This window comes from Anabas testudineus, chromosome 1 (genome assembly GCF_900324465.2).
Source record: "Anabas testudineus chromosome 1, fAnaTes1.2, whole genome shotgun sequence".
NCBI lineage: Eukaryota > Metazoa > Chordata > Actinopteri > Anabantiformes > Anabantidae > Anabas > Anabas testudineus.
In genome coordinates, this window is record NC_046610.1 from 12,269,203 (window position 1) to 12,295,572 (window position 26,370).

At 43.2% G+C, this 26,370-nt stretch overlaps 1 protein-coding gene across 3 annotated transcripts in view; it reads left to right on the forward strand.

The window, feature by feature from the left end:
* The window catches only part of dlc1 (DLC1 Rho GTPase activating protein), a 73,717-nt gene extending 47,928 nt beyond the window's left edge, over positions 1–25,789 (forward strand). For 2 of the 3 annotated variants that reach the window (XM_026359525.1, XM_026359524.1), the window contains exons 6-18: positions 10,248–10,319; positions 11,456–11,537; positions 12,689–12,752; positions 14,757–16,420; positions 17,103–17,282; positions 18,780–18,939; positions 19,863–20,070; positions 20,696–20,912; positions 21,261–21,375; positions 22,268–22,483; positions 23,309–23,526; positions 23,658–23,831; positions 23,959–25,789. In XM_026359525.1, the coding sequence (XP_026215310.1) occupies positions 10,248–10,319; positions 11,456–11,537; positions 12,689–12,752; positions 14,757–16,420; positions 17,103–17,282; positions 18,780–18,939; positions 19,863–20,070; positions 20,696–20,912; positions 21,261–21,375; positions 22,268–22,483; positions 23,309–23,526; positions 23,658–23,831; positions 23,959–24,058 (3,470 nt within the window). In that variant the 3' untranslated portion in view covers positions 24,059–25,789. Of the gene's footprint in view, positions 1–4,007; positions 4,289–10,247; positions 10,320–11,455; positions 11,538–12,688; positions 12,753–14,756; positions 16,421–17,102; positions 17,283–18,779; positions 18,940–19,862; positions 20,071–20,695; positions 20,913–21,260; positions 21,376–22,267; positions 22,484–23,308; positions 23,527–23,657; positions 23,832–23,958 lie in introns of those variants that run through there. The other variant, XM_026359526.1, reaches the window with a different exon arrangement.
* Positions 25,790–26,370: the final 581 nt, after the last annotated feature.

Consider the following 26,370-nt stretch of genomic DNA (forward strand, 5'->3'; position numbering starts at 1 on the left):
GAGCAGAAGCCGCATATGATAGTACTTTACGGGGAAACTGTGATTTACCTCATTTAAGATGTCAGTGGTGCTCAAAGTGCAAGATTTACAGTCAACTGAGTGGGGCTAATGATTAGGTCTAGGTCCGTCTGTTGTTAGAATCTGCAAAATGAATATGACATTGCTGTGTTGGTACAGTGTGTAATGTGTTATTAATCATGGCCCGACAGTTCTGGTCTGAGATTAACTGGATGTAACTGCATATTATGAAAAAGGATAATATACTGTAGTTTGCATTGGTTTACATTTCTAAAAGATTCAAAACAATGTTTCATGTAGTGTTGTCCTTCAGTCTTTCATTGATTTTGTATTAGAGCTTTTAGATATGATAGAGCCAAGTAGGGTAAAATATGCTGATTTGACACCTATTATAATACAACCTGTCACCCTAGACTGGATATAATTTGGAGCTGGCCCATCCGGGAAACACATTTCAGTTATTTTTCTTTTCCATATTTTTGTAAACAGGCCTAAAACTATGGCTACCAATTGCAGCCTTCCTTCAGTAGTGTATTTCTCCTGCTTTACTTTGTTTTGAAGTAAAACTTCAGTGATCCATGGATGATCCAACAGAAGGAACCACAGAATGATGAAAAATACATGGTAGTACAACACCAATCCATTGTTTGTCTTAAGTGTGTGTGTCAGCCTCCTGCCTCTATTGTGATCGTGGTCAGTCCATCAAAGCCCGGAGAGGGTGTCGGCGAAGCATTTGGTCCGCTGTCTGCTTCACACTTCCTTTGTTTGTGTGTGTGTTTGTGTGTATGCTGGTCCAAGGCTCTGTCTCCCTATACTTCCTCTTCACCATTGTGTGTGTTCTTTCTTTTTTTTTCTTTCTTTCTCTATAGCCAATGTCTTATTGGGCTGATCCCCAGGACTGGGGATGAGCTATTTCTGGAGATTCCTGTTATGAAAATGCCCCTCCTCCCGACACACACACACACACACACACACACACACACACACACACACCCTCTCACTCCCTCTCATACACACAGCAGTGAAACACATTATCTCAAACTGCATCAGTGAAAGGCAGGATGACACAGTTGTCACTGGCAGTGGTATGGTTCCAGCCTATACATACCACCTATTTACAGGTGATAATAGGCAGTAAATACATTTACAAGCACATTTATTATGATCATCTGTGTTCCAGGAGAGGCTGCGATGACCTTTGCAGGCCTATCATTCGGTTATCTCTTTTGTGAGTCTTTGTTGACACGGCCTTGGGTGTTTGTGTGTGTGTGTTGGACTCACACATTCAACCACTGACCTTCATCTGGCCCTGCATGGTGAGGTTAGGAATGGTGGAACAGGGGAACATAAACCCCAAGGCATGGACTGCAGTGGTCTCCCTAAAGTTGGGGTAAAAGCTTTCATCTTTTTTCTGCACCATTCCCCGTCTTTTCTGATTCTAATACATGTTTTCAGTCTCATCATTATTTGTGGACATCTCAGTCACTGTTAAGTCTTTTATATATATCTTTTTCAGTCTCACTTTCTCTTTTCCTCTTCTAGCCCCTCCCTCCGTGTGCCAGGGTCAGAGGTGACACTGTAAAGTTTATAACCTACAAAAGTAGCATTAACCAACAATGCAGCAGCAACAAGCTAATGGGGGAAACCAGGCTAGTTTTCTTCTGGTATGTTTTTATAGGTGGGCTTGTTATTTCCAAATAGAAGTGATCAATTAGAACAGCTACACTTATGAATAAACTTTACTATGAATCATGTGATAATCGCTCAGAGGGAAAAGTTATTTTCACCTCTTTTTCAAGGGAAATGTACATTTATTGGCATCTCTAATCTCTTGTGTCTATCTGTTGTAACACTCCTCCATCTCTCCATTTCCTCCCCTTTGTCCAAAGCCCTTATTATGCTTGTGTGTATTTAATCTGTATCTGAATCATAAGCCAAACAAGCGTCTGACTCTTAACAAGCTTTTGATGAATGAAAATTGCAGACACTCTAAAGAGACACACTCATTTGCCCCTGAGCCACTGGCAGCAGCGGCAGTCAGCTTGTCTGATCTCTTATACTTTACCACACACATTCATCAACATTTGCTGGTATTATTGCGTATTTATCACCACAAAACAAGTTGAGAGCGTGAAGCCCCCCATCCCTGCTCAGGGTTGTTGACCCGTTTCAGCTAAGGGTAGCTTTGGGTTGGGTTTTTGGGTGCAGCCTCTGGGTGGTCGAGGTTTGTAGCTCAGGGATTTGGCCTTGTTTGGTAATCTGGCCTCATCTCTCCTTCCACTCTTTGCTTTCTCTCTCTCTCTCTCTCGCTCTCTCATTCAAACACACACACTAACAGTGCCTAATTATCTTTCTCCCTGCCTGCAGGTTACAGATTTAGGATAGAAATCACAAAGACTTCTGACACCAAATAAGCAAAGATTTCATGCTTTATGCAATTCACAGGTTATACATGAGCAAATATACATATATCTAATTTATTTTGTTGATATTTCATGTAGACTTGTACACAAGTATGACTTCCTTTTTGTGTCAGATGCCTGACAAGTTTAATTCCCTGTTATACCTCTTATAACCAAATTGTTATAGAACTACAGAAATCCAAATAGATTTACTTTGGTTGTTTGGGTGCCGATGTGTAAAAAGTACTGTAAACACCAATTACACATGTAGAGGGAAACTCCTGTTTGTAGTCTCTGAGACCCCAAACAGAACTAGAAGTTTTTTTGAAACACGTCATCATCTGAAAATTGTGCGTATAAACAATGCCCATGTGTTTGGAAAAAATCATGAAGTATGAACGTGCTAGAAGTTCAAACGTGCCAAGTCCATCTTGTCAGTGCCCATACTATATGGACTCGTGAGTTTGCTCACTTTAATATCTGGCAGAATGTCTTTTGGGTGAATCACTGGTGACTCCTCTCTCGGCTGGCCAACAACAGACGGCAGAGTTAGCCAGGATTTTGTGCCTCATCCTTTCCCCCCTCTCACAGTCCAAGCTTTGGATTACTTGTGTTTCCTTGCCACTTGCTGACTCGCCTGGCTTTCCCTTTTTTTGCACCACCTCAGTGCCCGTGTGTTGCCATAGTAGCAACACAGATGCTAAATTGAAGGCCAATGCCAAATATTGACACTGGAGCAGTTCTTGGAAAGTGTGAATCAAGTCCCGTAGGATTGAGGAAAAGAGTTGAAACAGGTTGTTCTGAAACACCCCTAGCCCCTCATTACACCCGCATATCTCCATTACATGGCATTAACATGTTCCCAGTCTAATGGAGACATGGATCAGTAGTCACTATCTTTAATTCTGAGGGCGGGGGGGGGTGGGGTGGCTGTTTTTACACAGTCAACCTGAGCGTCACGGGACGCCATGAGCAGGGGCAGGAGCAGTCAGCACGTCTGCAGCAGTTCTCTGTCTTTCACTGCGCCACTTGCGCTTTTCAGACCGACCTCGCGTCACAAAAGAGTGTCTCCCAGTCGCCTGCACTATTTGCCAGTGATATGCAAACTGGGTACCAACCTTCCGAGGTAATTACTGCCTGCTAGGGGAGGTGTTCAGAGGCTCGGACGAGGCAGGAGCTCACAGTAATTAACTAGGGGAGCCAGTGAACCACTTTCGTTTTATATGGGTGATATGACTTAAACATAAAAGGACCAGTGAAATCTGTGAATCAGCTGAAAGAAAGAAACAAAGACATTCATTAATTTTTTTTTTTTTTAAAGTTACTGGATCGAGTGTGGACCACAAATTCAAATTTAGTGTAGCAGCCAGTGTCTTTTCATATACACAATTAAGTAACTAAAATGTCATTAATAACCTCTCCCCTGCGCACGATGAGCTGCTGAAGCTCAGGATCTGTGCGCCTGTGGCTCCTTATCAGGTGGAGCAGCGGAGTGCGCGCGTCTGTGTGTGTGTGTGTGTGTGTGTGTGTGTGTGTGTGGAGGTGGAGCCAATGGAAGAGTTGCCCATTCCTAAAGCTTGAATCACTCTACTGCCATTCACATTCCTGCTGGGGACCGCTTCACTCGAGGACTTGTGTGGGGAGGATTTTGAAAGGGTTGTGGAAATCTGAAATCAAACTCTACCCATGGATTTACTGGCGTGCGCAGCGTCCAGAGGACATGTGGACCTGAGGGTGTAGCTGCGCTTCTCTCCACTCTGGATTTATCATGCGGGCTTCGTCCTAACAGTGGAGGACATCTGACTGGACAGTCGTAACCCGCTGGGGTTTTTATGCTGAGATATTTAAAAAAAAAATGATATTAACACGTAAGTCATCAAATTAAGTGTTTACGTTTGTGTTATTTGTTATATTTGGATTTGTTTTGTATTTAAATTAACGCTGCGTCCTGCGTTTTAAGCGGTTTCCTGTTTACCCATCAACAACATAACTCGGTAATCGGAATAACTAGTAGCCTGTGTGATATGATGTGATGTTTAAACTTGCTTTTCTATATTGAAAACGTTGAATTTTACCAATCAGTGAGACACTCAGAGTCTTCTTTAAGGATCAACCCTGCGGGCTGTCAGATAAGAAATCTCGCTCTTCTTTTGCGGATATCTGCGCGTCTCCAAATATCCCTGCTCCTTGCTCGGGAGATGTTCTGTTCACCACTTACTCATCCTAGAGGAGAGGTTTTAACATGTTCACAAAAGGCTTTATCTTAAATGTCCTCTTTTTACGCACACGGCTTCTTGAACCTATTAGACTGCCTCCTACTCCACGGTGTGATTTGTATTAATTAATTTGGATTGCAGTCTGGTCACCTGTTCATCATAAGTCTTATGTTTTGTTTTTAAGTTACCCACAAGTACCAGTCTGTTACCCCTCTGCAATCTCAGTGCCTGCAGTTTGTCTAACTGCCTGTGCCTTTTGCCTGACTGTCGACCTTTTGCCAATGGGGGGGGGGGGGGGGGGGGGCCAGGGGATGTTTTGTGGCTGGATAAAATCCTGCTTTCAGTCCTGTGCTGCTGTACTTTACTTTGATTTGTGCGCTTTGGCCCTTTGTCTCAACGGTTTTAACAGTTTGTTCCAACACAGGGCTCCTTATCAGCTACCTCTGGTCTGGAACAGATATGAGCCATATAACCATTAGAAACGTGCTTAAAGACACTCAGACATCCAGCCATCATGTTGCAAGGTGAATGAACATTAGTTAGAGTAACTACTAACGTGGAGGCCGAATTAATCTGGCACAGTGTCTTCCACATGCTCTTCCAGGAGGATTAAGTATCCCCCCTCCTACAGATATCACATTTTTTACTCACTTCATCTCCATTCATCTCTCTACTTTAGTGAGGAGTACATATAGTTGATGGTTCATATGTGAGATGAGCAAATGAAGAAAACGTGCTTCATCTACACTCTTTGTGAAACAGGAAGTGAGCTGGGGGCTTATCTGAAAGATTTACAACCATCTGGCACAGGGTTTCTACATGTTCTGTGAGGAGACACATATGGTCATCTTGACTTTTGCGTTCCCTGTGCTGAAGGTACAGGTCTGTTCTGAGATCTGTTTCTGAATGCATAGCTGTCGGTGGGGGTCCCAGCAGGTAGGCTGTCATCTTGCTGTGGAAAAGTTCTCAGAGGCTTCGAATATGCCTGGTCATCTGATCCACAGCTAGGGTGCTCCATGCAAGCATAAATCTGTCATCGGGGTGCACGGGGGCCTTTGGGGTTAGCTCTACAATGATCCATCTGGACCGGCTGTGAGTTTTGCATGTGTATGTATCTGTGCATGCGTGCCTGTGCCTGCTGGTGGCAGATAACTGGAATGGACCATGGTAGTAACCTCATTATTCTGTAGTGTGCGTGTGTGTCGATGGGGCATAGCTTGAGGCCGGCCAGATGGTGATATTCCTGGCACCATCTCACTTAGCTAACAGCCAGGACATCTCAGTTAACACCAGCTGTCTCAGCCATAGAGTCACAAAATCTAATACCCATGACGAAGAAAATGTGTTATTGGTCATTTACTGCATTCCAGTAGAGTACTGTAATGAGTTCACGCTGGTAAAAGTAAAATCAATGTTATGTCCAGTTGTTGTCGAAGGACATTGTCTTCATTCATGAAATAGTTTCACCAAGCATTCAATCATGAAGCAATGAGAAAGGTGTACTTAAGTTCATGAACAGGTGAAGAACAAATGCTGGGAAGTTTCTAGCACCTGGTTTTACTTGTTTATTTCTACTGTACCACATAGTCTGGCCTGGTTTTGTGTTGTTTTACAGTCAGACCCAGCAGTGATCACATACAGTAATTCCAAATAAACCACCTTAGCTGTTAGTCAAGAATTCCTCTATCTTCCTACTTCAAATATCTTCCCCTAGTATTCAGAAAACCAGCATCCAGTGTACAGTGTGTAGCAGAGCCTTTGAGGTGGGGAGCAGCATCCTTTGTTTTTGGAGCTGAGCATTCACTCTTGGCCAAGGCAGACCTCACTGCCTCCTCAGCTGGAGGGGAACTTTGGCCCGCAATTGTGAGAATTTCCTGCCACAGGAAAAGAGAGAAGTGGTGAGCAGAGTTGAAATAAGCAGAACGAGGAGAGGAGATGAGAGCAAGAGCAAGAGCAGGGAAAAGAAAGCAAAGAAAAGACCATAATGGATAATTTTAGAAGTCAATCCTGCCAGGCAGTCGGCAAAGCTTGACTTTAACTGTCCAGTCACCAGTAAAGCTTTGACCGGGTTCCAGGAGAAAAACTATTTTATGACCCATTTAAAATCTCTATTACAATTAGCTTGGCTCCCATTAACCTTCTTATCTTATCTCTATACCAGCCATCGCAAATGTGTGACTTTTTTATTCCAGCTGATTTCTCTGTAATTCTTTTGATATCGTCAGGTTTAAAAGGAAATGTGTCTAAATATATTACAATATGAACATTTTTTCTATACAACTGTTGAGGGGCAACTTAAGTTATAGCCACATATTCATCTACATGTTTCATACACCCTCTTAGCAGGAGCAGATGTTCTGGTCTTATCTGTTCAGATTAAACAGTATATTTATCCATCTGTCTGTTGACTTGTCTGTCTCTCTGTCAACCAGACAAACCAGTGATAGTAATAAGACGTCAAACAGGTTTGGTTCATGTTACTATGTGCTGCTTTTGCCTAATGTTGGTCATATATAGTATCATGTAGCCTGCATGTAGTCACCAAGGTCAAAAAGACAAAAAGGCTGATAAAGTTCTAGTGAACCAGTGTGTGTATATATCTGTTTGTGATAAATTGTGTTTAACTGCATGTAATTCTTCTTAAACAACTATTGATACAGGGAAACTAAACATGAAGAGAAATGTGCCGCAACACATGAGGAACCATGCGGTCAACTGTATACTGTGTTCTGCATACTTAGCTTGCCATGTTTGAAGGACGTAGTATTTTCAGTTCTGTGGTTGGCCTTGAAAGCATCGTGCTTGCCCGACTGCTTTCATCTAATCTGCTGTGCTTCAGCCAACTTGGCACATGTAGAGCAGATATCAACATCATTATCAAGGTGGTGAGCTTCACTTTTCAGCTTGAGGGTTACTCAGTGGTGACTGACCTCTCTTGCTGTCATATTTAAATGCTAAGTGCTTGCTGTAAGACATTTCTGGCTTGTATCTGTCTTTAACCATGAGGACGTCTGGTAAGTACACACACAATCACCGGAGCCCGTGTTTGTCTTGGCTGGTTCTCTGCCTATTATCTGGCCAGGAACAAACGAAGGTAGGGCCTTATAGCCGGGTTGTCGGCGACCACTGCAGCGCCGCTTGGCTCTCTTCCTGTGAGGGAAGCAGGAAGAGGAAGTGAGGTAGTTCCCTGGCGAGGCCTTAGGAATTAGGAAGGGACAGTGGGGAAGACAAAAATAAAACAGATTCGCAAATCTTGAGTAATCGATGCAGAGAAAAAGGTGGTGGACGAGATGAAGCGCTGTCACTTTTAAGTGGTAAAGTCTTGTAAATCTCTTTCATGGCTTTTTCAGAGCAACATTTTGTTTTGTTTTTTATTACTCCAGATTCATCTAGGAGCCTACATGTGCGCAGCTGTATTGTTAGGTTGTTTGTGCTAGATGCCCCATGCCCCGTCCACTTCCTGCAGCCAAACAAAAGGTAGAAAAATATTCTTTCTTCACTCTGTGAATGAATGGAGGCACAATGCAGTGCAGTGACAAATATCAATCAGTCTGATCCACCTGCACAATGCTGCTGTCGTTATTTTGTTTCCTAGGCAGTCCGTATTATGTCATTGTAAAGAAGATTTGACACACATTCTAGCCCAATGGGGTGTGTCACTGGATATCTTCCCTCCAAAGGCACTTATTGGATCCCCAAGCTTTTTTTGGGGGGTTTGGGTGGAAAGCTAACCATGTGTCTAATTTGCATTTCAATAGCTTTACTGTCTTTTGAGTGGTTTGTCTTTAAACATGAGGTTGGCCTTTGCAAACACACACTGTGCACACACTCACTCACAGACACACACACACACACACACACATAGCCACACAAGAAAACACAAGAATCTCTAGTCCCACACTTGCTTTCAAGAATGTTGGTGTAATTACCCCTTGGTTTTTATGCTCCTCTGGGTTCACTACCCTCCAAAAATACTAAACCCAACACACACACACACACACACACACACACACACACACACACATCATACAGACATGCTAGTTCACAACCACATTTCACAACCAGTTTCCTCTCACATTAATAATGTTCTTTAAAGTGTGAATCTTTATTCTCTCTATATATTATTTTATATACCTAAGGAAGATAGTGCCTATTTGTCACATAAAATGGAGTTGATTCAAAGTTGTTAATTTGTTATTTGATACACGAGTGCACGCTGGTGTCTCGTGGCTGCTTTATGAATTGCTGTCCTCTATAGTGACAGAGGGGAGACCCTGTTAGTTTGTGTCACACCTTGTTGTTACTGCGATTGTCTGCCGTCTAGGCTTGTTGTTGGTATGTAAATGCTCGTATATGGTTGAGCCCAGACTCTTTACAGCGGTAGTCTCCTGTTGACTTCTCTGTCTGTCTCACCGTGTTTTACAGTTAACTTTCTTTTGTCCTCATCAAGTCAAGTCAAAAATGTCTCACTTGTTTGACATTATTTATTGCACATTCAGCATCATTCTGTCTCAGTAGTTCTCAAAAATACCGCATACTGTCTTCAGCCTCTTTGGAGGAAACTTCTTTTTGCCTTTCATACTCCTGTTCTTGAACTTGAGCAAAAAACTGCTTGGTGTAATTTAGCATTGAAATGATGTATGGAACTGCTGGACTGGTGTATCAAAGATCAAATCAACTACACTGCATTTCATAAACAATAGTTACTCAGTAACGCTTAGCCAAACATAACACCCATACGAAAAGTGTAATGAATGTAATTGTTTAACTTTTAACTATCATGCCTGAGTTTTAGACTTGCATTAGTTGTGACTTTCATTCATACAGTATTTCCTGCCTTTGTTATACTGGTTTTGTTTGCAAGTTTTTCTCAAGGTTGTGCTAGATTTGTACTTGCTGTTATTCTGCTAAAGAGGACATTGTAAAGTCAGCTCGTGAAGGCCTGGAGACATATGTCGGTCTGTTTTCAAACTGCTGACTATTGTGGTGATGGTACAATTGAGGAGTCCAGGATGTGGGCAGCCATTTGGCATATGTCATCTAAAGGGCTTTCACAGATTACTGGGAGATGTCCTTGTGGCCCCTCTGACACATAGTGGTCCTATGTTAAACCAAGTTGCAGTTATATTACATTTTGTATATTGGCACCATGAAGGAACAGCCCTGCCAGATTCACAAAACATGTTATATTATTAAAAAAAATATTTTGATCCATGAAAAAAACAAAAGCATTGCTTTAAATAATAAGTCACACAATAGCCTATTCATAGTTTTAAGGAACATGTCATGCAGGGCAAAACCTTTTCATTGGATATATCTGTGTGAACATCGAAAAACATTGCCTCACCTGGGTAAGGAGATTAGTTAGCACACCCTTGGCATTTAAGAGGGTCAATACAATATGCTCTGTATTCTGCAGTAGAAGCATGAGAGGAGAGCGGAGGAGTTTAAAAAACTTGTCAACGGTTCACAGTTTATAAGCTGTTAGGATGTTCAAGTGATTAACTTCACAGTTTTCTCTTTCTGTAATGATAATAAAAAGCCTTTCTGTCAGTGTATGCATGCCTTTCCTAACATGCCTTTCTATTGTTCCTCTCTTTCTTATCCATAGAGATTGAAGCCAAAGAGGCCTGTACCTGGCTACGAGCAGCAGGGTTTCCACAGTACGCCCAGCTTTATGAAGGTAAGGACAATTATGAGACAAGAAAAATAGATTTTCTCATGAGTGCTCACTGTAAATCAGTACCTCCCCACAGAAAAGCCTGAAAAAAATCTTAACTTCACTTTTCAAGTTAACAGTGACAAGCTTTGCCTAATTTAACATTTTCTACACTCCATGTAACTACTTAAACTATACTAAATAATACCACGAAACAAACAAAGAAAGTTGCCCTTATGTAATCGCAGGATGATGACAGCAGAGCTAACCTGTCCTTGTCAACAAGTCATTGCTTATTGTCATTTGACCATATAATGTTTCCCTTTTTGGGCGGAAAGCTCATTGTGTTCTTGCACATGTGTTGCCACCGTTTTCATACATGCATAAGCAACAACACAAGAGTGCAAACCACAATCACTCCCTGTTCAGATTTTTGCTTGAACTATTACTCATTTGCAGGCTTTGCCGCACAAGTGGGAATTTGTTCTGGTGCATGACACATTTATTCCTTCCTTTGTATCCGAGGGACAATTTCAATTGTCTGTGCTGTCAAGATTATTGCCCCACTAAAGATAAGCATACTGATAGGCCTGTTTTCAATACTGTGGGCTGAAGGTGCTGGCTTCTGCTGAATAGGATCATCCCCGAGGGTTTAGATGCAAGATTCCCATTTCGGGTTGGGTCAACACATTCCAGAAAACATCCCAGGGCCCATCCATCCGGGGCAGATATGATACACTTTAACTGTGAGCCTTGACCAGTGCTGTGACTTGGTGAATAAGTGATCCTGTTAATGAGGCAGAATAGAGAGAAAGAAAGAGAAGCAGAAAAGGAAGTGGGGCCTCTGAGCCGCGGTGGAGTACCTATTGTCATTCTTCAGTCAATCCCCTGTTTTCTCCCTCTGTGCTCCACATCCCCCCTGCCTGCTGGGTCTGAAAGCTGCAGCTGTGTTTGTTTGGTCGGCTAAGACGCTACTTCCTCTTTTAGCTTTTCATCAAGGCTGTATGGGGGAGAAGGTGGGACGGAAGGCCCTGGTGGGTGTTTGAGTGGGTGGGTGTTTTTTTGCGGGGCTAAGGGTTGTATCTTCAGTTTTATCTGAACATGCTGATCCAATTGGTGGCAGGGACATAACCACACTAATCTGACTCCACTCTCTTTAGATTCCCAGTTCCCCATTGACATCTCTTCAGTCACCAGAGACCATGACTTCCTCGATCGAGACGCTATTGAGGCTCTCTGCAGGTGAGATTACAAGTCATACTGATCCTTTCTGTGCTTATTTTCTCCTTCTTTTGATGCTATTCTTCTTTTTCCTTCCCCTCTTTATTTTCCGTTCTATATCTCGTTTTCCCCCGAAGTGAAACCATGAGGGCATGACTTCAAAAGGAGGCATGCTATGGAAAGCTGCAGATGAGATGAAAGAATGACACGATAAGCACCTTGGAGCCATGTACTGTACCTTTCCCTCTTCCCATTTAGGTCTCTATATCCATACCGTCTCTTTTCATTTTGTTCTTTCTCTGGGGCTGATAGTGTTTACCTCAGTCATTAGAGTCCTGACATGTCTCACTTCTGCCTTTCACTGTCAGATTCTGTCACACAGTGGTCTTTAGATCCAGTCTTTTTTTTTTGTGTTGTAGTAGACATTCTGCGTCATTTTCTCCCCACAGATGTGGAATAAACACTTTTATATCCGTAAGTCTCTTGCATTGGTTTGTGTGTGAAACAATGGTTATATGGCTAAAGAAAGTAGCATAGAAGAAGACTGGCTTGCATTGTAATCAGTGCCACTGCCCCTTATTAATTAGCATATAAGGAGGATGTTAATGGCTCTTTAATGGAGTCGACTCCTTCATCAAATTTCAACTCTCACTAATAAACCACAGCAGGTGTCCCTCCATACATCTGGAAGCTATCATCTCAGTGTCTCCTCTTGGCAGCCTTTAACCCCCTCCCCACAACCCCAACTATCCCCCAGTTCCCATCCCTTCATCTCTCCATTGTTACATGATCTGCTCTAAGAGCTCTCCAGAGGGTGGACCCCACCACCACCCCAGCTCCACTTCTCCAGGTGGCTGGGGGGATAAGCTTTCGACCCCCTCCCCAAGTTTTTGTCGCCACTCCACCAGACTCCAATCTCCTTGCTCTCCGCACTTCTGTCTCCCTCTCATTCTCTTCCTGCTCACGCTGGAATTATCCTTCAGCAGCTCATTAGCAAGCCTGAGTGCACCAATATGCTGCCTCTGTCCTTCTCTTCACCTCTTCTGTTTTTCATCATGCTTTATCCTTTCTTCCATCATACATCTTCTTTGGATGGCAGAGTAAAATCAGGGACCTACGACATGTTAAAGCTTATTAGAAATGTAACCAGTCTTATGTGTATGTGCTTGCAGGAGACTGAACACCCTCAACAAGTGTGCTCTAATGAGACTGGAGATATCACCGCAAAGAAAACGAGTAAGTGCATATGCACTCGCATGAACTCCACTCCTTCCAGAAAAGCCCCTTTGCAATCTTCTCAACCACAATTGCATTCCCTCACCTCAACCATCAGTTGGCCATAGGGCAAAATTGTGTTTTCTCTTATCTAGTTTAATGAGAAGGCACCTGGTGGGCTTATTTTTATATCAAGTGAGCTGTGAGGACCCTAGGGGGAAGGAGGGTAGCTTTAATGTCTAAATGAAGGGGTTGGATTCACCAGGAAGTCCCCCTACTCAAGACATACTCTTCCTTATACTTTTGGTTCACAGTTATGCTAAATAAAGTAATTAAAATAGCTTTTGTGGCAACAGATATATGTTAAACAACATATATATTTTCCGTTCATTGCAGAACATATATCTGTTGTGTATGATCATGCTCATAAGGGTCTTTGAGGATGTACGATGTCTTACACATAAAAAAAATCTTAACTACTACATCCAGCATCACTTTCTTGATTTCTCTTGCAAGAAAACATATTTTTCTCATATTTTTTTTAGTGTGTTTCTTCCTCAAGTGAGATAATTCTGTCAATAATCCATCTTTTGGAGACTGATATATAATGCCACTTTGACAATAATCACTTCTTTTTATACCAATCAACCGTAGTTCACTAATGGCCCGAACTGCTACATAGTGACATCCTTGTTCTCTGTGTGGTGGTATTCATTAGGATGACCCTTTCTGTGTCACCTTTCATTTCAGAAGTCAGCAGAGAAGAGTAGAGGAGTCAAAGAGGTTATTTGCCATTTTTGTCGGATGACAACCCCCCCTGTAGACAGCTCAGGAATGCATTGATCTTCTCGTGTCTTAACATTCCCTCTCTTTTGAATGTCCACCTCCCTGTCTGGTGTTCATTTTGCTTTCTGTAATGTTGTAATAAAAGTTTAATTCTGCAGACTTCTTGTAGCATTCAATGGGCCCACTGCTGCAGTGTATGCTTTGGTGGTTTGATGGCTTGAGGATAAGATATCTCCAGAATCTCGGCAAATGGTTGCAGCGCTGTTGGCTAGTAATTTCACTCTATGCACATCAAATAGCACAGTTATCTCACATTCCAACCAGCATAACTTTAGAAACAAGCCACAGTGGAACATGACAATTTTACAAGAATCCAAAGAATTACAGTTACCCCCTTTAAATCATTGACTCTAATAAAAGCCCTGTATGTAGCAGGGATACTATAGATCACATTCTGTTCATATCATATCTAAAATTACAGCGTTTCCACCACAAAGCATGTAACTCATGATGCCTTAGTGTGGAGCCCATGTGAGCAGTGATTACAGAATACTGGCATTCAAGTAGTAGACGTGGATTTTAGATGTTAGATGTAAGATGTTTCTGATCAATTTAACAACCCCTAAGTTAATTGTTGCATACTCATTGTTTTGACACATAAAACATTTGTCTGTTTTGGTAAGTTCAGTTTGTAGTTTTCTTTACAGAAAAACTGTAAAGAAGTGTCCTCTGGAATCTCACAGCACAGTTTGTGTATGTGTTGGTGTGTGTTTGACAGAAGTCAGTTATCTCTGTAATGGAGAAGAAGGAAGTATTGACAGTAGTAGTGACACTGTCTCACACTCAGTGTGTTTGGGCATACGTACAGACAGAGGGGATAAAGACATTGAGGGGCGGGGGGTGACCTTAGTCTGGCCGGCTGCATTATGAGCTATGGAGGTCTTAATGGAATTTCCTGATTTCCCTCCAGGGTCTGAGTTAGATTAACTAAACTGGGGGGAGGTGTGTACATTTTTGGAAGTTGCATATGTGCTTTTTGTGACTCAGTAGAGGCCACTTTTGTCTTTTTGTTTTATAAAGGCATATGTATCCTTTAAAAAGTTTAAAATGATTGATTAAACAAATTCTGTCACTCGCTATGTCAAATCATCTAGACAAAGGACATGTCAGAAAAGAAATAGAAAACTTCAGTGCATAATGTTCTCTATCTCTCTGTTCCTTCTCTTCTTGCCTTTCCAGAGTGAGGACTCTGATGAGGATGAACCATGTGCCATCAGCGGCCGCTGGACCTTCCAGAGGGACAGCAAGCGCTGGTCTCGTATGGAGGAGCTGGAGGTTTTCTCCGTATTACCTACAGATGCTGCACAGCAGCTTTTCCCAAAGGAACATGTATCCCAGAAAGGAAAGCATGCCCTACGTGAAGGAAACAGTTCAGAAAGTGTGTTGACTGATCTCAGTGAACAGCCTGAGGTGGGCTCCATCCATAGCAGTGGGAGTGGAGGAAGAGGAGAAGAGAAGAGTCATGGTGCTGCTCTGGTAAATGAGGCTGTGCCCACCGGTGCTACTCGTGCCAGCTCTGTGGCAAGCATGTGTTCCTCCTCAGGCACAGGTGGATCAGGATGTGCTAATGAAGACTCTTTGTCTGATGGTTTGCCTCCATCTCCACTGGAGACACTTGGACAGTTCACATTTGATGTGAAAACAGGGATGGTAGGACTAGGTGGAAGTCTGGACCTGGGAGGTGGCAGTGGCAAAAGCACACGCTCACGAGCTAAAAGCTTCTTGAAGAGGATGGAGAGTCTTCGACTTCGCAGTGGTAGCTCCTCCAAGAGGAAGAAGAAAGGGAGCACCAGTGGCGGGAAGATAGAAATCAGTGGCCCTGTCATCAAAGAGGGTCTAGATGATGACAAGTTGAGAAGGCTCAACTGTGTGGACATCTCCAGTATCAACTTCAACCATAACCTCAATCACCACCGCAATCCCACTCAGACTATGACACTTAACCGCAATCGCTCTGTATCCTACTCCACTCAGACCAGCAACGGCAGCACTGGGAGCACTGGGAGCAGCCACTCAGAAGCCAGCAGTGGAAGTGCAGTGAGCACCCCGAGTCCCGTGACTCGCGCCCGCAGCCACAGCACAGCAGCAGGCTCTAGTAAGAGAGGGGGTATGTATTTGGAGGGTTTTGATCCTTTCAGCATTCTCCAGCAAGCTTCAGATCGCCAGCCAACACCTCCACCCAAATCTGCCCCACCCATCTCCTGCCATGCTAGTAGTGGGATGACAGTGGATGAGAAGAACCACAGGAACAACTGCAGTGTTCGAGACAATAGTAGACAAGTGGGAGAAGAAGAGGAGGAGGAAGAGGATGGTATGATCTTCTTCTACTTACCAGAGGGTCACAAGCCTGGAACCTTTCCCAAAGCACTGCGAGATGGTTCTCGCAATAATGGCAACGATAATGGAAACTCTGTGATCCTTAGAGGGCGGCAAAGTAGACGCCAGCGCCGCAGCTCCTCGGGGTCTGTTGAAAGCCGACTAAGTTTTTATGACAATGTCCCGTACACTGAGAGAGAGGAGGAAGGAGAGGAGGAAGAAGGGGACGAACGTAAACTGGAGGAAGTGTTACAACATGTTAGCGGCCTGCAGCGTTTTGTTAACGCCTGGTCAGAGGCTGTGGCTGGTGAAGAGGAAGAGGAGGAGGACGAAGAGGAAGAGGGCGACTCAGACTCAGCACTGGACTCAGCCTCCCCGTGTCCGTCCTCTCCTCTGCAGAACCGTTTAGAGGAGACTGAAAATGGAAGTGACCAAGACAGCACAGGAAACCCGCTGGGTGAAGGAGAGGAAGTGATGAGAGAGAGAAGAGATTCTGGTGTTGGAGCATCTCTAACCCGAACCAGCAGGTCAGTGAGCAAAATCTCAACAAAATCTCTTTGCAGAAACAGTCTTACTCCGGAAAAATCCACATATCTCACTCTCACGCTACTGCTTTTGCAGATAGTAGTTCCAGTGACTTAAAATGTATGTATCTCCTCTGCAAACAGATAAGCAGGTATAGCTAATGAATGGGCGAATTCTTCTTTACTTAACTCTTTTATTTGGCTGAACCAAACAAGCTCATGCTCAGTCTCAGCCAAACATTACCTTGCTGCACAAAAAGCTCAGGAACAACAGAACAATAGAAAAACAAATAAGGAGGTACCAACAAAAAAAAAAAAGCTTTCAATCGAAAGTGACAGCAAAGGATAAACATGGGGACACGCTGAGACTTCTCTCCTTATGTAATGCTGCATACTCGGGAATCCTGCTTCGTTGCCATGGAGTTTGTTTCTGTTTCTTCAGGAATCCAAAGGCTGAATTACATTTGGGGGAGGTGTGGGTTTTTAGTCTTTTGGACAATCTCTTGATTGATGTGTACATAAATCCCCGTAATCCCTGAACTGATCACCTGGCACATACATCCACAAATACTGTGTGTGGCTGTGTTTATGTGTACACAAAAGCATGACACAGATCCCAAGAGTTAACAAAATTGTTCTTCTCACAATTTCACATTATGCCCTCTCCTTCTTCTCTGCACTCCAGGCCGCAGAAACTCCGCTGGCCGAGCTTCCAGAATTCCCATCGGCCCAGCTTGGCCTCCGCCCAGCTGCAGATTAGCTGCCAGTCTGTGCTACAGATGAATCTACTCCAGAAGCTCTCACTTCTGCAGCTCACTGCTCTGCTGGAGAAGCACACCCCTACAAACAAACATGGCTTCAGCTGGTGAGTGGACTAGAGGAGAGTGGAGTGCTTATGTAAGAGAAATGCAGAAGTGCTGGGGAGAAGGTGACTTTGTACAGTGATTTTTTTGATACAAACGTGTGTTAAGCTTGTTATTTTTTATGTGAAATGCCTTCTGCGTCTGGGTAATTGTTATCCGTTCCGACAGCCAACTACTGCTACAACCCTCCATCCCACTCAATCCCTTCCATCTGCAGGTTGTTGTATAGTGTGGTGATGTCTGTCCACAGAGGTTGGGTTTCACATTCTTTTCCCAGGCCTGTAATTGCTGGGAAGGGGCGTACATTGTCTTTTTCTCAACGGGGCAATCATGGCAGTTCACACGCATGGTGTTACAAGAGCTGGAGGCTGGAAAAATCTGCACTCCACAATTATCCCTCGACCACTACCTTCTCTACCACTTCCACACTGTTGGTCTGACCTCTCTTCATATGCTGCTTATAATCAACCAATAGCAACCTATATTCATTATTGTCGCTGTAGCGTGTTCGCTCCTGGAGTTCTCTGCCTGGTTTACAACAGCTGCATTTTTCTGAGGGGGAAACCCTGGATTAAAAGCAGCCCAAAAATGCAAGTGAAATATGATACTTAACTCTTGGGAGAAGTTACTGGGCATTCTTCACACTCAAAACCTCAGTGTAGTAAAGTAAAACTACTTTGTGCTAAAACTGCTGTTTTTGAACATCTGGAATTTTATACTGCTCCATAAGTTCAGATAAGAAACTTAACAGTAATTAATAGTGAAAAACCAAATTTTTGTCTTGTGTTTTATAAGATTTTTGCTTTCTTCTACCCCGAGGCCTGCTGCAGACAGGAATAGCAGGCATCAGGACAGTCTTATGACTGGCTGTGGCTCACTGAAAGACAGAGGCTGCTTGTTGGCCACTGGAGGCCCACACATATTTAGAATTCTGTGCCAACACTATAACATGCCCCTTCTTCATTTTTCCCCAAATGTCGTTCTTAGAAGCACTCTGGGTCTTGTGAAGGCCTCTTATAAAGACCAGCCTGTCCCGAGACACGCATGGTGTCTCTGCTAAACACACTCACACCCATGCAGATCGACACACGGCCATAAATCTGTGGGCGCATTCTTGTGAAACTGTTGAATTGCATGTGCAGATCTGTGGTTATACATTTGTGTGGACACACACTCACAGATGCAGAGCAACAAATAGTGAGACCCATTATTTGTGCAGATGTATAAAGCAGGAGATCCTCCCCTTTGACACCCCAACTTACATCCCACTCCCCTCTGCCTTTACACTGTCGATCCACCTCTCTTACAAACCTGGAGACAGGCTTCTGCAGCTGTTTGGTTTCCTCCTTGAACATAAACACACAGTCAGACCAACATGTGGTAATTCAGTCCTTAATTAAGTCCTTGTGAAGCTGAAGCTCATGTTAGTATAAAGATTCACATCACCACCCTGTGTTGCAGATATTGATGAGATATTTTCCTGTTTGTGGATGTTTCAGGGCGGTGCCAAAGTTTATGAAGCGGATCAAAGTGCGCGACTACAAAGACAGGAATGTGTTCGGTGTGCCACTACAAGTCATCGTGCAGCGGACAGGCCAGCCCCTCCCCCAGGGAATCCAGCAGGCCATGCGCTACTTGCGCAATAATTGTCTCGACCAGGTGACAAATAGCACACAAATAAACAAACATGTATGAACAGATGTATACATAAGCCTGTATCTGTATTGATTTTAGTTTTAACAGGAGAAATAATGTTCCTGAAGATGCTGAAGTTACATAGTATCTGTATTTCAGGGCATCTTCCATCTGTCAAATATTGATCCATGATTTTTTTCTATGGTTGTTGGAAAAAATGGAGCAGTGAATGAGAAAAAGCCGTCAGTGTGTATTTACAGTGCCTGTCTTTCCCCCCCTTTCCTGTCTTTTACGTGTGACTGAAGTGGGGAGGCCTGTACAGACTCAGAGAGTCCAGCTGTTACGTCACCTGTGTCTGTCTGTTTAATCTACAGACAGAATGAAAGATTAATCTCATCGTGTTCATGTACATTCATAAAGAAAAAAGGGGGGAATGAGGGGAACATGGCCTTTAATGGAGGGCAAAAGAGAAAAAAAAGAGTGTTGGCGTTCTTTTCAATGCAGTACAAGGCACCTCTGTTTGGAAGTGGTGAAAGCTTGTGGAAAATATTCAGGCTGTACAAGCCAATGGCCCTTTTTACTCTTTTTCTCCTCAACACTGCAATTTTTTCTAGTCGATGAGGTCGTCAAGAATGCCTACTGGGTGTCATGAGAGCCTTTTGTAAATACAGGCAACAGGATCTGTTGTGATGTAACCATATTAACGATAATCTCTAGATTTAGGGACTCATCAAAGAATAATATTTTTCAGCAACAACAGCCTGGGGCTTTCGAAGACAGACCCATTAATCATTTTTAATGCGTTCTAATGATAAGATTAAATATTGCGCTCATGGTGATACAGTTGCCGTTAAGCAAATCAAAGCTGACTTAATCAGGCTTCTATATGTGTGAGTGTCTCTGTGTGATGTAACTCTTTCTCTCTTTGTCTTCACGTCTCTGTCCAGGTGGGCCTTTTCAGGAAATCAGGAGTTAAATCTCGAATCCAAGCTCTTCGCCAGATGAACGAGGCGAGCGGTGCAGACGGGGGAGGCGTCAACTACGAGGGCCAGTCAGCTTATGATGTCGCGGACATGCTGAAGCAGTACTTCAGAGATTTGCCAGAGCCCCTGCTTACTAGCAAACTATCTGAGACCTTCCTCCAGATCTATCAATGTAAGAATACATACACGTACTGTACATAAAAAGTATGAACTAAATCTTGTACTGTGTTCCACATGCAGTCTCACATGCCTTCACCCGACATATAGCGCCATAAATCTGTAAGATGGGGGGCAAGAGTACATGAGCGTATTGATTTAGAGCTGTAGATGCTTGCCTGCTGTGTTGAAAGAAGTTGTGAAACCTTAAAAGGAAAACAAACAAGATAAGTACAGGAAATACCTGTGGCATGAGGTTATGTATGTACAGTAAATCCACACGACTACAGTGTTGACTCATCCTTCACTGGCTCACTGTTGCCATGAGCATCTTCTCAAGTCCTGTTCATTAATGTTTGGAATAGCAGAGCAGGACCTTATGAGTGAAGCAGAAAAGTAGTGTCGTACATGAAATTTGAAGGATGAAGCTCAAACATACAAACCTCTATAAACCACTAAGCTTGACATAGATCCCATCATAGCTCGTTCTAGGCAGATGAATGGGCTCCACTCACAAGTTCCTTCCTTAGTTAACCAACGGATGCAAGAGCATGATGAAGCAGCACGATAATGGTATTAGCGTTTTGCTCCATGTAATACGATTAAAACGGAGCAATAACATCCTCCCTCTTCCTCTGCAGACATGCCTAAAGAGCTCCGTCTGCAGGCAGCCCGTGCTGCAGTGCTGCTGCTGCCCGACGAGAACCGAGAGGCGCTGCGTACGCTGCTGTGCCTGCTGAGCGACGTGACGGCCAGTGTGGCCGAGAACCAGATGACTCCCACCAACCTGGCTGTCTGCTTGGCCCCATCCCTCTTCCACCTTAACACCCTGCGTCGGAAGGAGAGCTCGTCGCCAAGGTGTGTCTGAGAGTGTTACAGTCACTGTCCCTGACACTGTAGACTATGAAAACAGGAAAAGGTCACTAAAAAAAACACAGGAGCAGGATGCGGAAAAAGGCAGAAGGCAACGCTTAATAGAGGGAGGAAGGGAGAGAGACAGAGGAAGTAGAAAGGTTGCATAAACATCTTTAGCTAAGAAATATATTTTGGTTCACATTTAAAATTTGGATTCTGGAGTTGGATACAGCCAAACTCTTTCTTTCCACCTTCCCACCTGGCGCGTCCTCTACTTTTTCTCTACATTCCTTCTTTCTCTTTATGAATGCCACTACTAATCTAGCCATCTTTCTTTTTCCTTGGTCAAAGGGTGATGAACAGGAAGCCGACACTGGGAAAGCCGGACCAGAGGGACCTGAATGAAAACCTGGCTGCCACTCATGGTCTGGCACACATGATCCAGGAGTGCAGGAAACTCTTCCGGGTCAGTAAAAGTAAAAAACATCACACACAAACATACATTCAGAATTGATTATTGATTGTGACTACTTTATTGATCTGACTTCTTGCTGATATACTGAAGGTTATCTCTGGCCTACTCTACTGTGTTTTTGTCAAACACCTTGTCACACAGTGTTTGTCCTGCAAACAAACATAGTCTCAGTTATATAATTCATTTATCCAATGTTGTAATTTGCTCAAGCAGTGTTATGATTACATAAAATAAATGTGACATGTGATTCCAGTTCCAGTTGACGGATAAACAGGAAATAATCAGCAAACAGCACTATTCATAATCCAATTTATTTCCATTCAGCCTAAAGCAGGCTTTTTCCAGCACAGTTTTATCTGGCATGTTACAGTGATTACTGAAATGCTGCTTATTGTGTATTCGTACCGTTTAATGTTTTATTAGATTGTGGGAGAGCTTCCTAGCTTCTTGTCATGTCGACGTCACAAAACTCAGTTACTCCTCAAATTATTTTCCTTTAAATAGATTTCTATCTCCTTGTGGACATTAATACATGAATGATGACCCATGAAATAATGGGCTGTAATTAACCTTTTAGCCTTTTTTATTTAATTACTTTTTCTTAGCTGGTAATATTGTTTGGATTCAATTAAACCTGAACCAAACAGGACAGATTAAGATAATAAGAATGAGCTCTGCAAACCAGGAGATGAAAATAGGATGTGTTATGTTTCTCATTATTCAAAAGGAAAAACTAGCTAACTAGGAGGAAGATCCTTGATACATGAAGTCTAGAGACTTGTTTTTTTGTTAATAGGACATTTTGAACCTACACATTTTCTCATTTCCAGTGTGAGTAACTGTCTTGACCCACATCGTCTAACTTTCTCCTCCTTCCCACCAGATACCAGAGGAGATGAATCGCTGCAGAAACTCTTATATGGAGCAGGCGCTGCTGCCACGACGCCTGGAGGAGCTTGCAGGTGAAGAAGCTGGACAAGGAAGCTACAGAACGTACCTGCAGGAGAGTCTAGATGCCCTCTTCAAAGAGGCCAAGGAGAAATTCAAAGGTTATGACAGCTGCTCCACACCCGAGCACGTCGAGCTGGCCTGTAGGAAGGTAAACCCGGTTTTTACTCACCAGCCCTTTTCTTAACCGAGGCTGTCAGCGTCTTATTTGATGCTACAAGCTGAACACAGTGATAAATTTGCTGCAAATTGAAAGTAAAGGGATTCATAAACTTTTAATGAAGGAGAGAAAAAGCAGATCATCAGTCAGTCTGTTACTGGCGTGTAAACAAGCCATCATTCATGAAGCGCACAGTGTCTTATAAATTATCTCCGTTTCCTGCATTCGCTCTCCCTCTCCGTTGCTCGCCGCTCCCTGTCTCCTGCTTCTCTAAATATCTAGTGGAAAACCAGCAGTTAGAGTTTCCTGTATAGAGACACAGCCGTGTGAAACTGGCCTGGCCTCTGGCTTCTCATTCCCATCCCAATACTGGACTCCATCCCAGAATGACATCAGCTTGACAGAGACACACACAAAAACATACACAACCTCACGATTATCTCAGGCTTACATTTCCTGTATCCAGTGTGCAAGGGCTCTCTATGAGGTTATCTGGTCTCCAGTTTAGGAGTCACAAGGCAAACAGTGTGTTTTCTTTATCTTCTGGCAGAATGAATCAGCTGACCAAAGAGCAGCGGAGGTTTTGAACATAGCCTGACTGTTGCCATAAAATTCTAACTAGATAACCATGTCTAATTTTTTTCAGTATGTCCCAAGATTTGATCATTATCTGTTGTTCTAATATAAATAAAAACGATGTGTCTGTAATTTCCTAGATTTCAGTGGAAAAAGGTTCAGCTCAGTTACTTTTGAGACTGTCTACACAGTTTCAGCTACATATAAACTAACGCAGCCTTTTCCACATGTTTTCTCCAGGTCCATGACGGCTTTCCACTGCGGCTGTGGAAGGTCACCGCAGAGGTGCCTGCGAGTCCTGAGGACATTCTGACGCGGGTTCTACGGGAGCAGGCCCACTGGGATGAAGACCTGCTCGAGAGCCGAGTGATCGAGACCCTGGATGAGAGGACTGAGGTGTACCAGTACGTCAGGAATACCATGGCCCCACATCCTACCAGAGACCACGTGGTGCTCAGGTAGACGTCTGCCCTTCTCTTCTTTTCAGTCTGTTTAACTTCAGTTCAGACTTGCTTTTCCTTCATATTTTTGACTGCTCAGCTGTGGTTTAATGCTTTATTTTTACAACTCTCTCTGCTCTTTCTACCAGAACTTGGATAACAGACCTGCCAAAGGGAGCATGCGCACTTGTGTGTACATCTGTAGACCATGAAGGGGCACCCGTAGTAGGAGTTAGGGCCAATGTCCTCACCTCACGCTACTTCATTGAGCCCTGTGGAGCCAACAAATCTCGACTCACGCATATTTCCAGAATCGACTGCAGGTCAGTGGATGATCGACAGGAGCAAAAACTAATTTGGAATCAGATTAAGCACTAGTGTTGAGGTCAGTCAGTCGTGTTAGGCTGATGTCACAGTGAGCTAACGCTGCGTTTCTTTTGTTTTTTTCAGGGGTCGTTTTCCAGAGTGGTACAATAAACTGTATGGACACTTGTGTGCTGCTGAGGTGGCACGGATACATGACTCATTCACCGTGCCCATGGACAAATGAGAAAGCGGTGTGCGTTCTCAACAGCTTCTTTGAACCCAGGACTGTTAAACCATAATTTGGATCCTGCTGAGGACCTGAAATGAGTCATTCCACCCATTCCCTCAGAGAGGTAGAAGACATCAAAGTCTCTTTATACACACATCCAAAAAATAAACCCAGGGTCCCGGATTGAAGGACCTTTTTTCTGAGTGTGCTGCCAAGAGGACTCATGTCACACAAACATTTATCTGGGCCAAAGGACATGATGTTGCTGATACAGGATGTGAGGTTTAAACTTTATCCAAAGGGCACTACTGCTTCTGAGAAGCAAGGGGAATTCATTCATTGTGCGCGTGTGCGTGTGGGTATGTGTGCGTCAGAGTGTGCAAAGCAACAAACAGTTAAAAAATGCTAAATTCCCTACACTGGTTTCCTGTCACAGCAAAGTGTGTATATAACCCTTTATTAGTCCCACAGTGGGGAAATTGCATCGTCAACAGGCCCTTCGAGGCACCAAGGGTTTGGGGTTTGGGTTATGTCTGAGGACACCTCCACAAGTAGCTAGGAGAGACCGGGAATCCAACCACTAACCCTGGGGTTCATAGACGACTGCTGTACCACCTGAGCTACCGCTGCCCGCCGGTGTCTTTCTTGTGTTACCTTTGTCCCCTTTTCTGTTACAGCAAAGCACAAACAATATTATGGTTGGTTGACTGATGAATCCATGGGTGAAGAAAGATGTGATGACGTGCTGGTAGTTTGCAGACTGAGTGGAGACAATAGACAGGATATTATGAGATAGGAGGTAGCTGCAGAGGGTTTTAGTGTAGCAGTAGATGAAGCCAGAGACAGATGAGCACGGTGGCTGGCTCACCAAAAAGAAAGACGATTATTAACATACAAATAATCTCCTCAAAATGTCTACTCACATCCCCAAGGAGAATTTAATTTGGCTAGTCTCAGTGTGTCATAAATGGGATATGTAAGTAGTTTTTATTCTCGGAGATAAATTCATTATTCAGTGACTTTAAAGCACCCGAGGTGCCCATAGAGAAATCATGTGTGATTAAGGTTTAGTGTTAGAGACTGAAAATCATGCTGGAAAAGCAAAACCGATCATAAGGACCAAATTAAGACATAGAAAAGAAGTAGTTTCCCCATATTAAGCTCCTTACTATCAAAAGCGTTAGAGCTACTTTTGTTAAGAGCACAGCACAGTTCAGCTTTTACAATAGTCGTCGACTAGACTTCACTTTTATAAATATAAAAGAAGAAAGGTTTCGCAATTGCTTTCATGTACACGAGAAAATAAAAATAAAAGACAACGCAGTGTTCTGTAAGAAGTCGTATGAGCAAAGATGAGAAGTAAACAGAAAAAAGGTCCTTTTATAAAGGTGGACATTTTACAGGTTTTACTGTAAAGAAGAGGGCGGATTGAATGTTGTGTTGTTGATGTGTGATTTTAATGGAAGGAAAAATATCTTTGTGTAAGCTTCTGTGTCTGTACTTTCAACTCAGTGTTTTAAAAAGAAATAACATAAAAACATGGAAGGTCCTCGTTACAAAGTTGATCTTCATCCATAACACATGCTTCAGTCTGAGGGCTTGCATTCATGTTCGTGTTGAGTTGTATGATTAATTCACTAAGCCATTGTTCATATCATAAATGTTTGTACCTATAACGGTGTCTCTGCTGCATAATAACGCATGGCAACGACAGTTAATTTAAAACAAATATATTTATACCACAGATATATGTTTGTTTTGTATCATTTATTTTATTTTATTGTAAATGTTAAGCTTCGTGTTACTGAAATGAACAAATGTTTTATCTTTTTTATTAATATTATTTCTGTACAGGTTAATCAAAGTGCACTATTAAATGTATTAAAAATAATAACTGTGTCTTGTGAGTTATGTAACAATGAGCTGCACCACAGTCGACCTTTAAGGCAAAAACTATTCTCTGATTTTGATCTTGAAATCCCTCATAATCTCTCCAGTCATTTGTTTACACTATAGCTTGTTCCGAGTGCTTACACCTTCTCAGATCCAGACCCGCTCTGGATTTCTGTCCCCGTGTCCCCTCGCCGACACATCCACCTCCCCTTTTTGTCTTCATTCCACACCAGTAAATCTGTGATTAGGCCACAGAGGAGTGAGCTGTGTGCAGGCGGGTATGAACTGGCTCGGTAGATGAGGATCTCACTTCTTGTCTTGTTTCTTACGTAACAGTTCATATAGCGGGAGACAAAGGGGTCCGTTGTAACACAGCTGTCCTGGATAAGACCCTGCAGAGTCAATGAGGAGGGGCAGTCATGCAGCAAATAAAG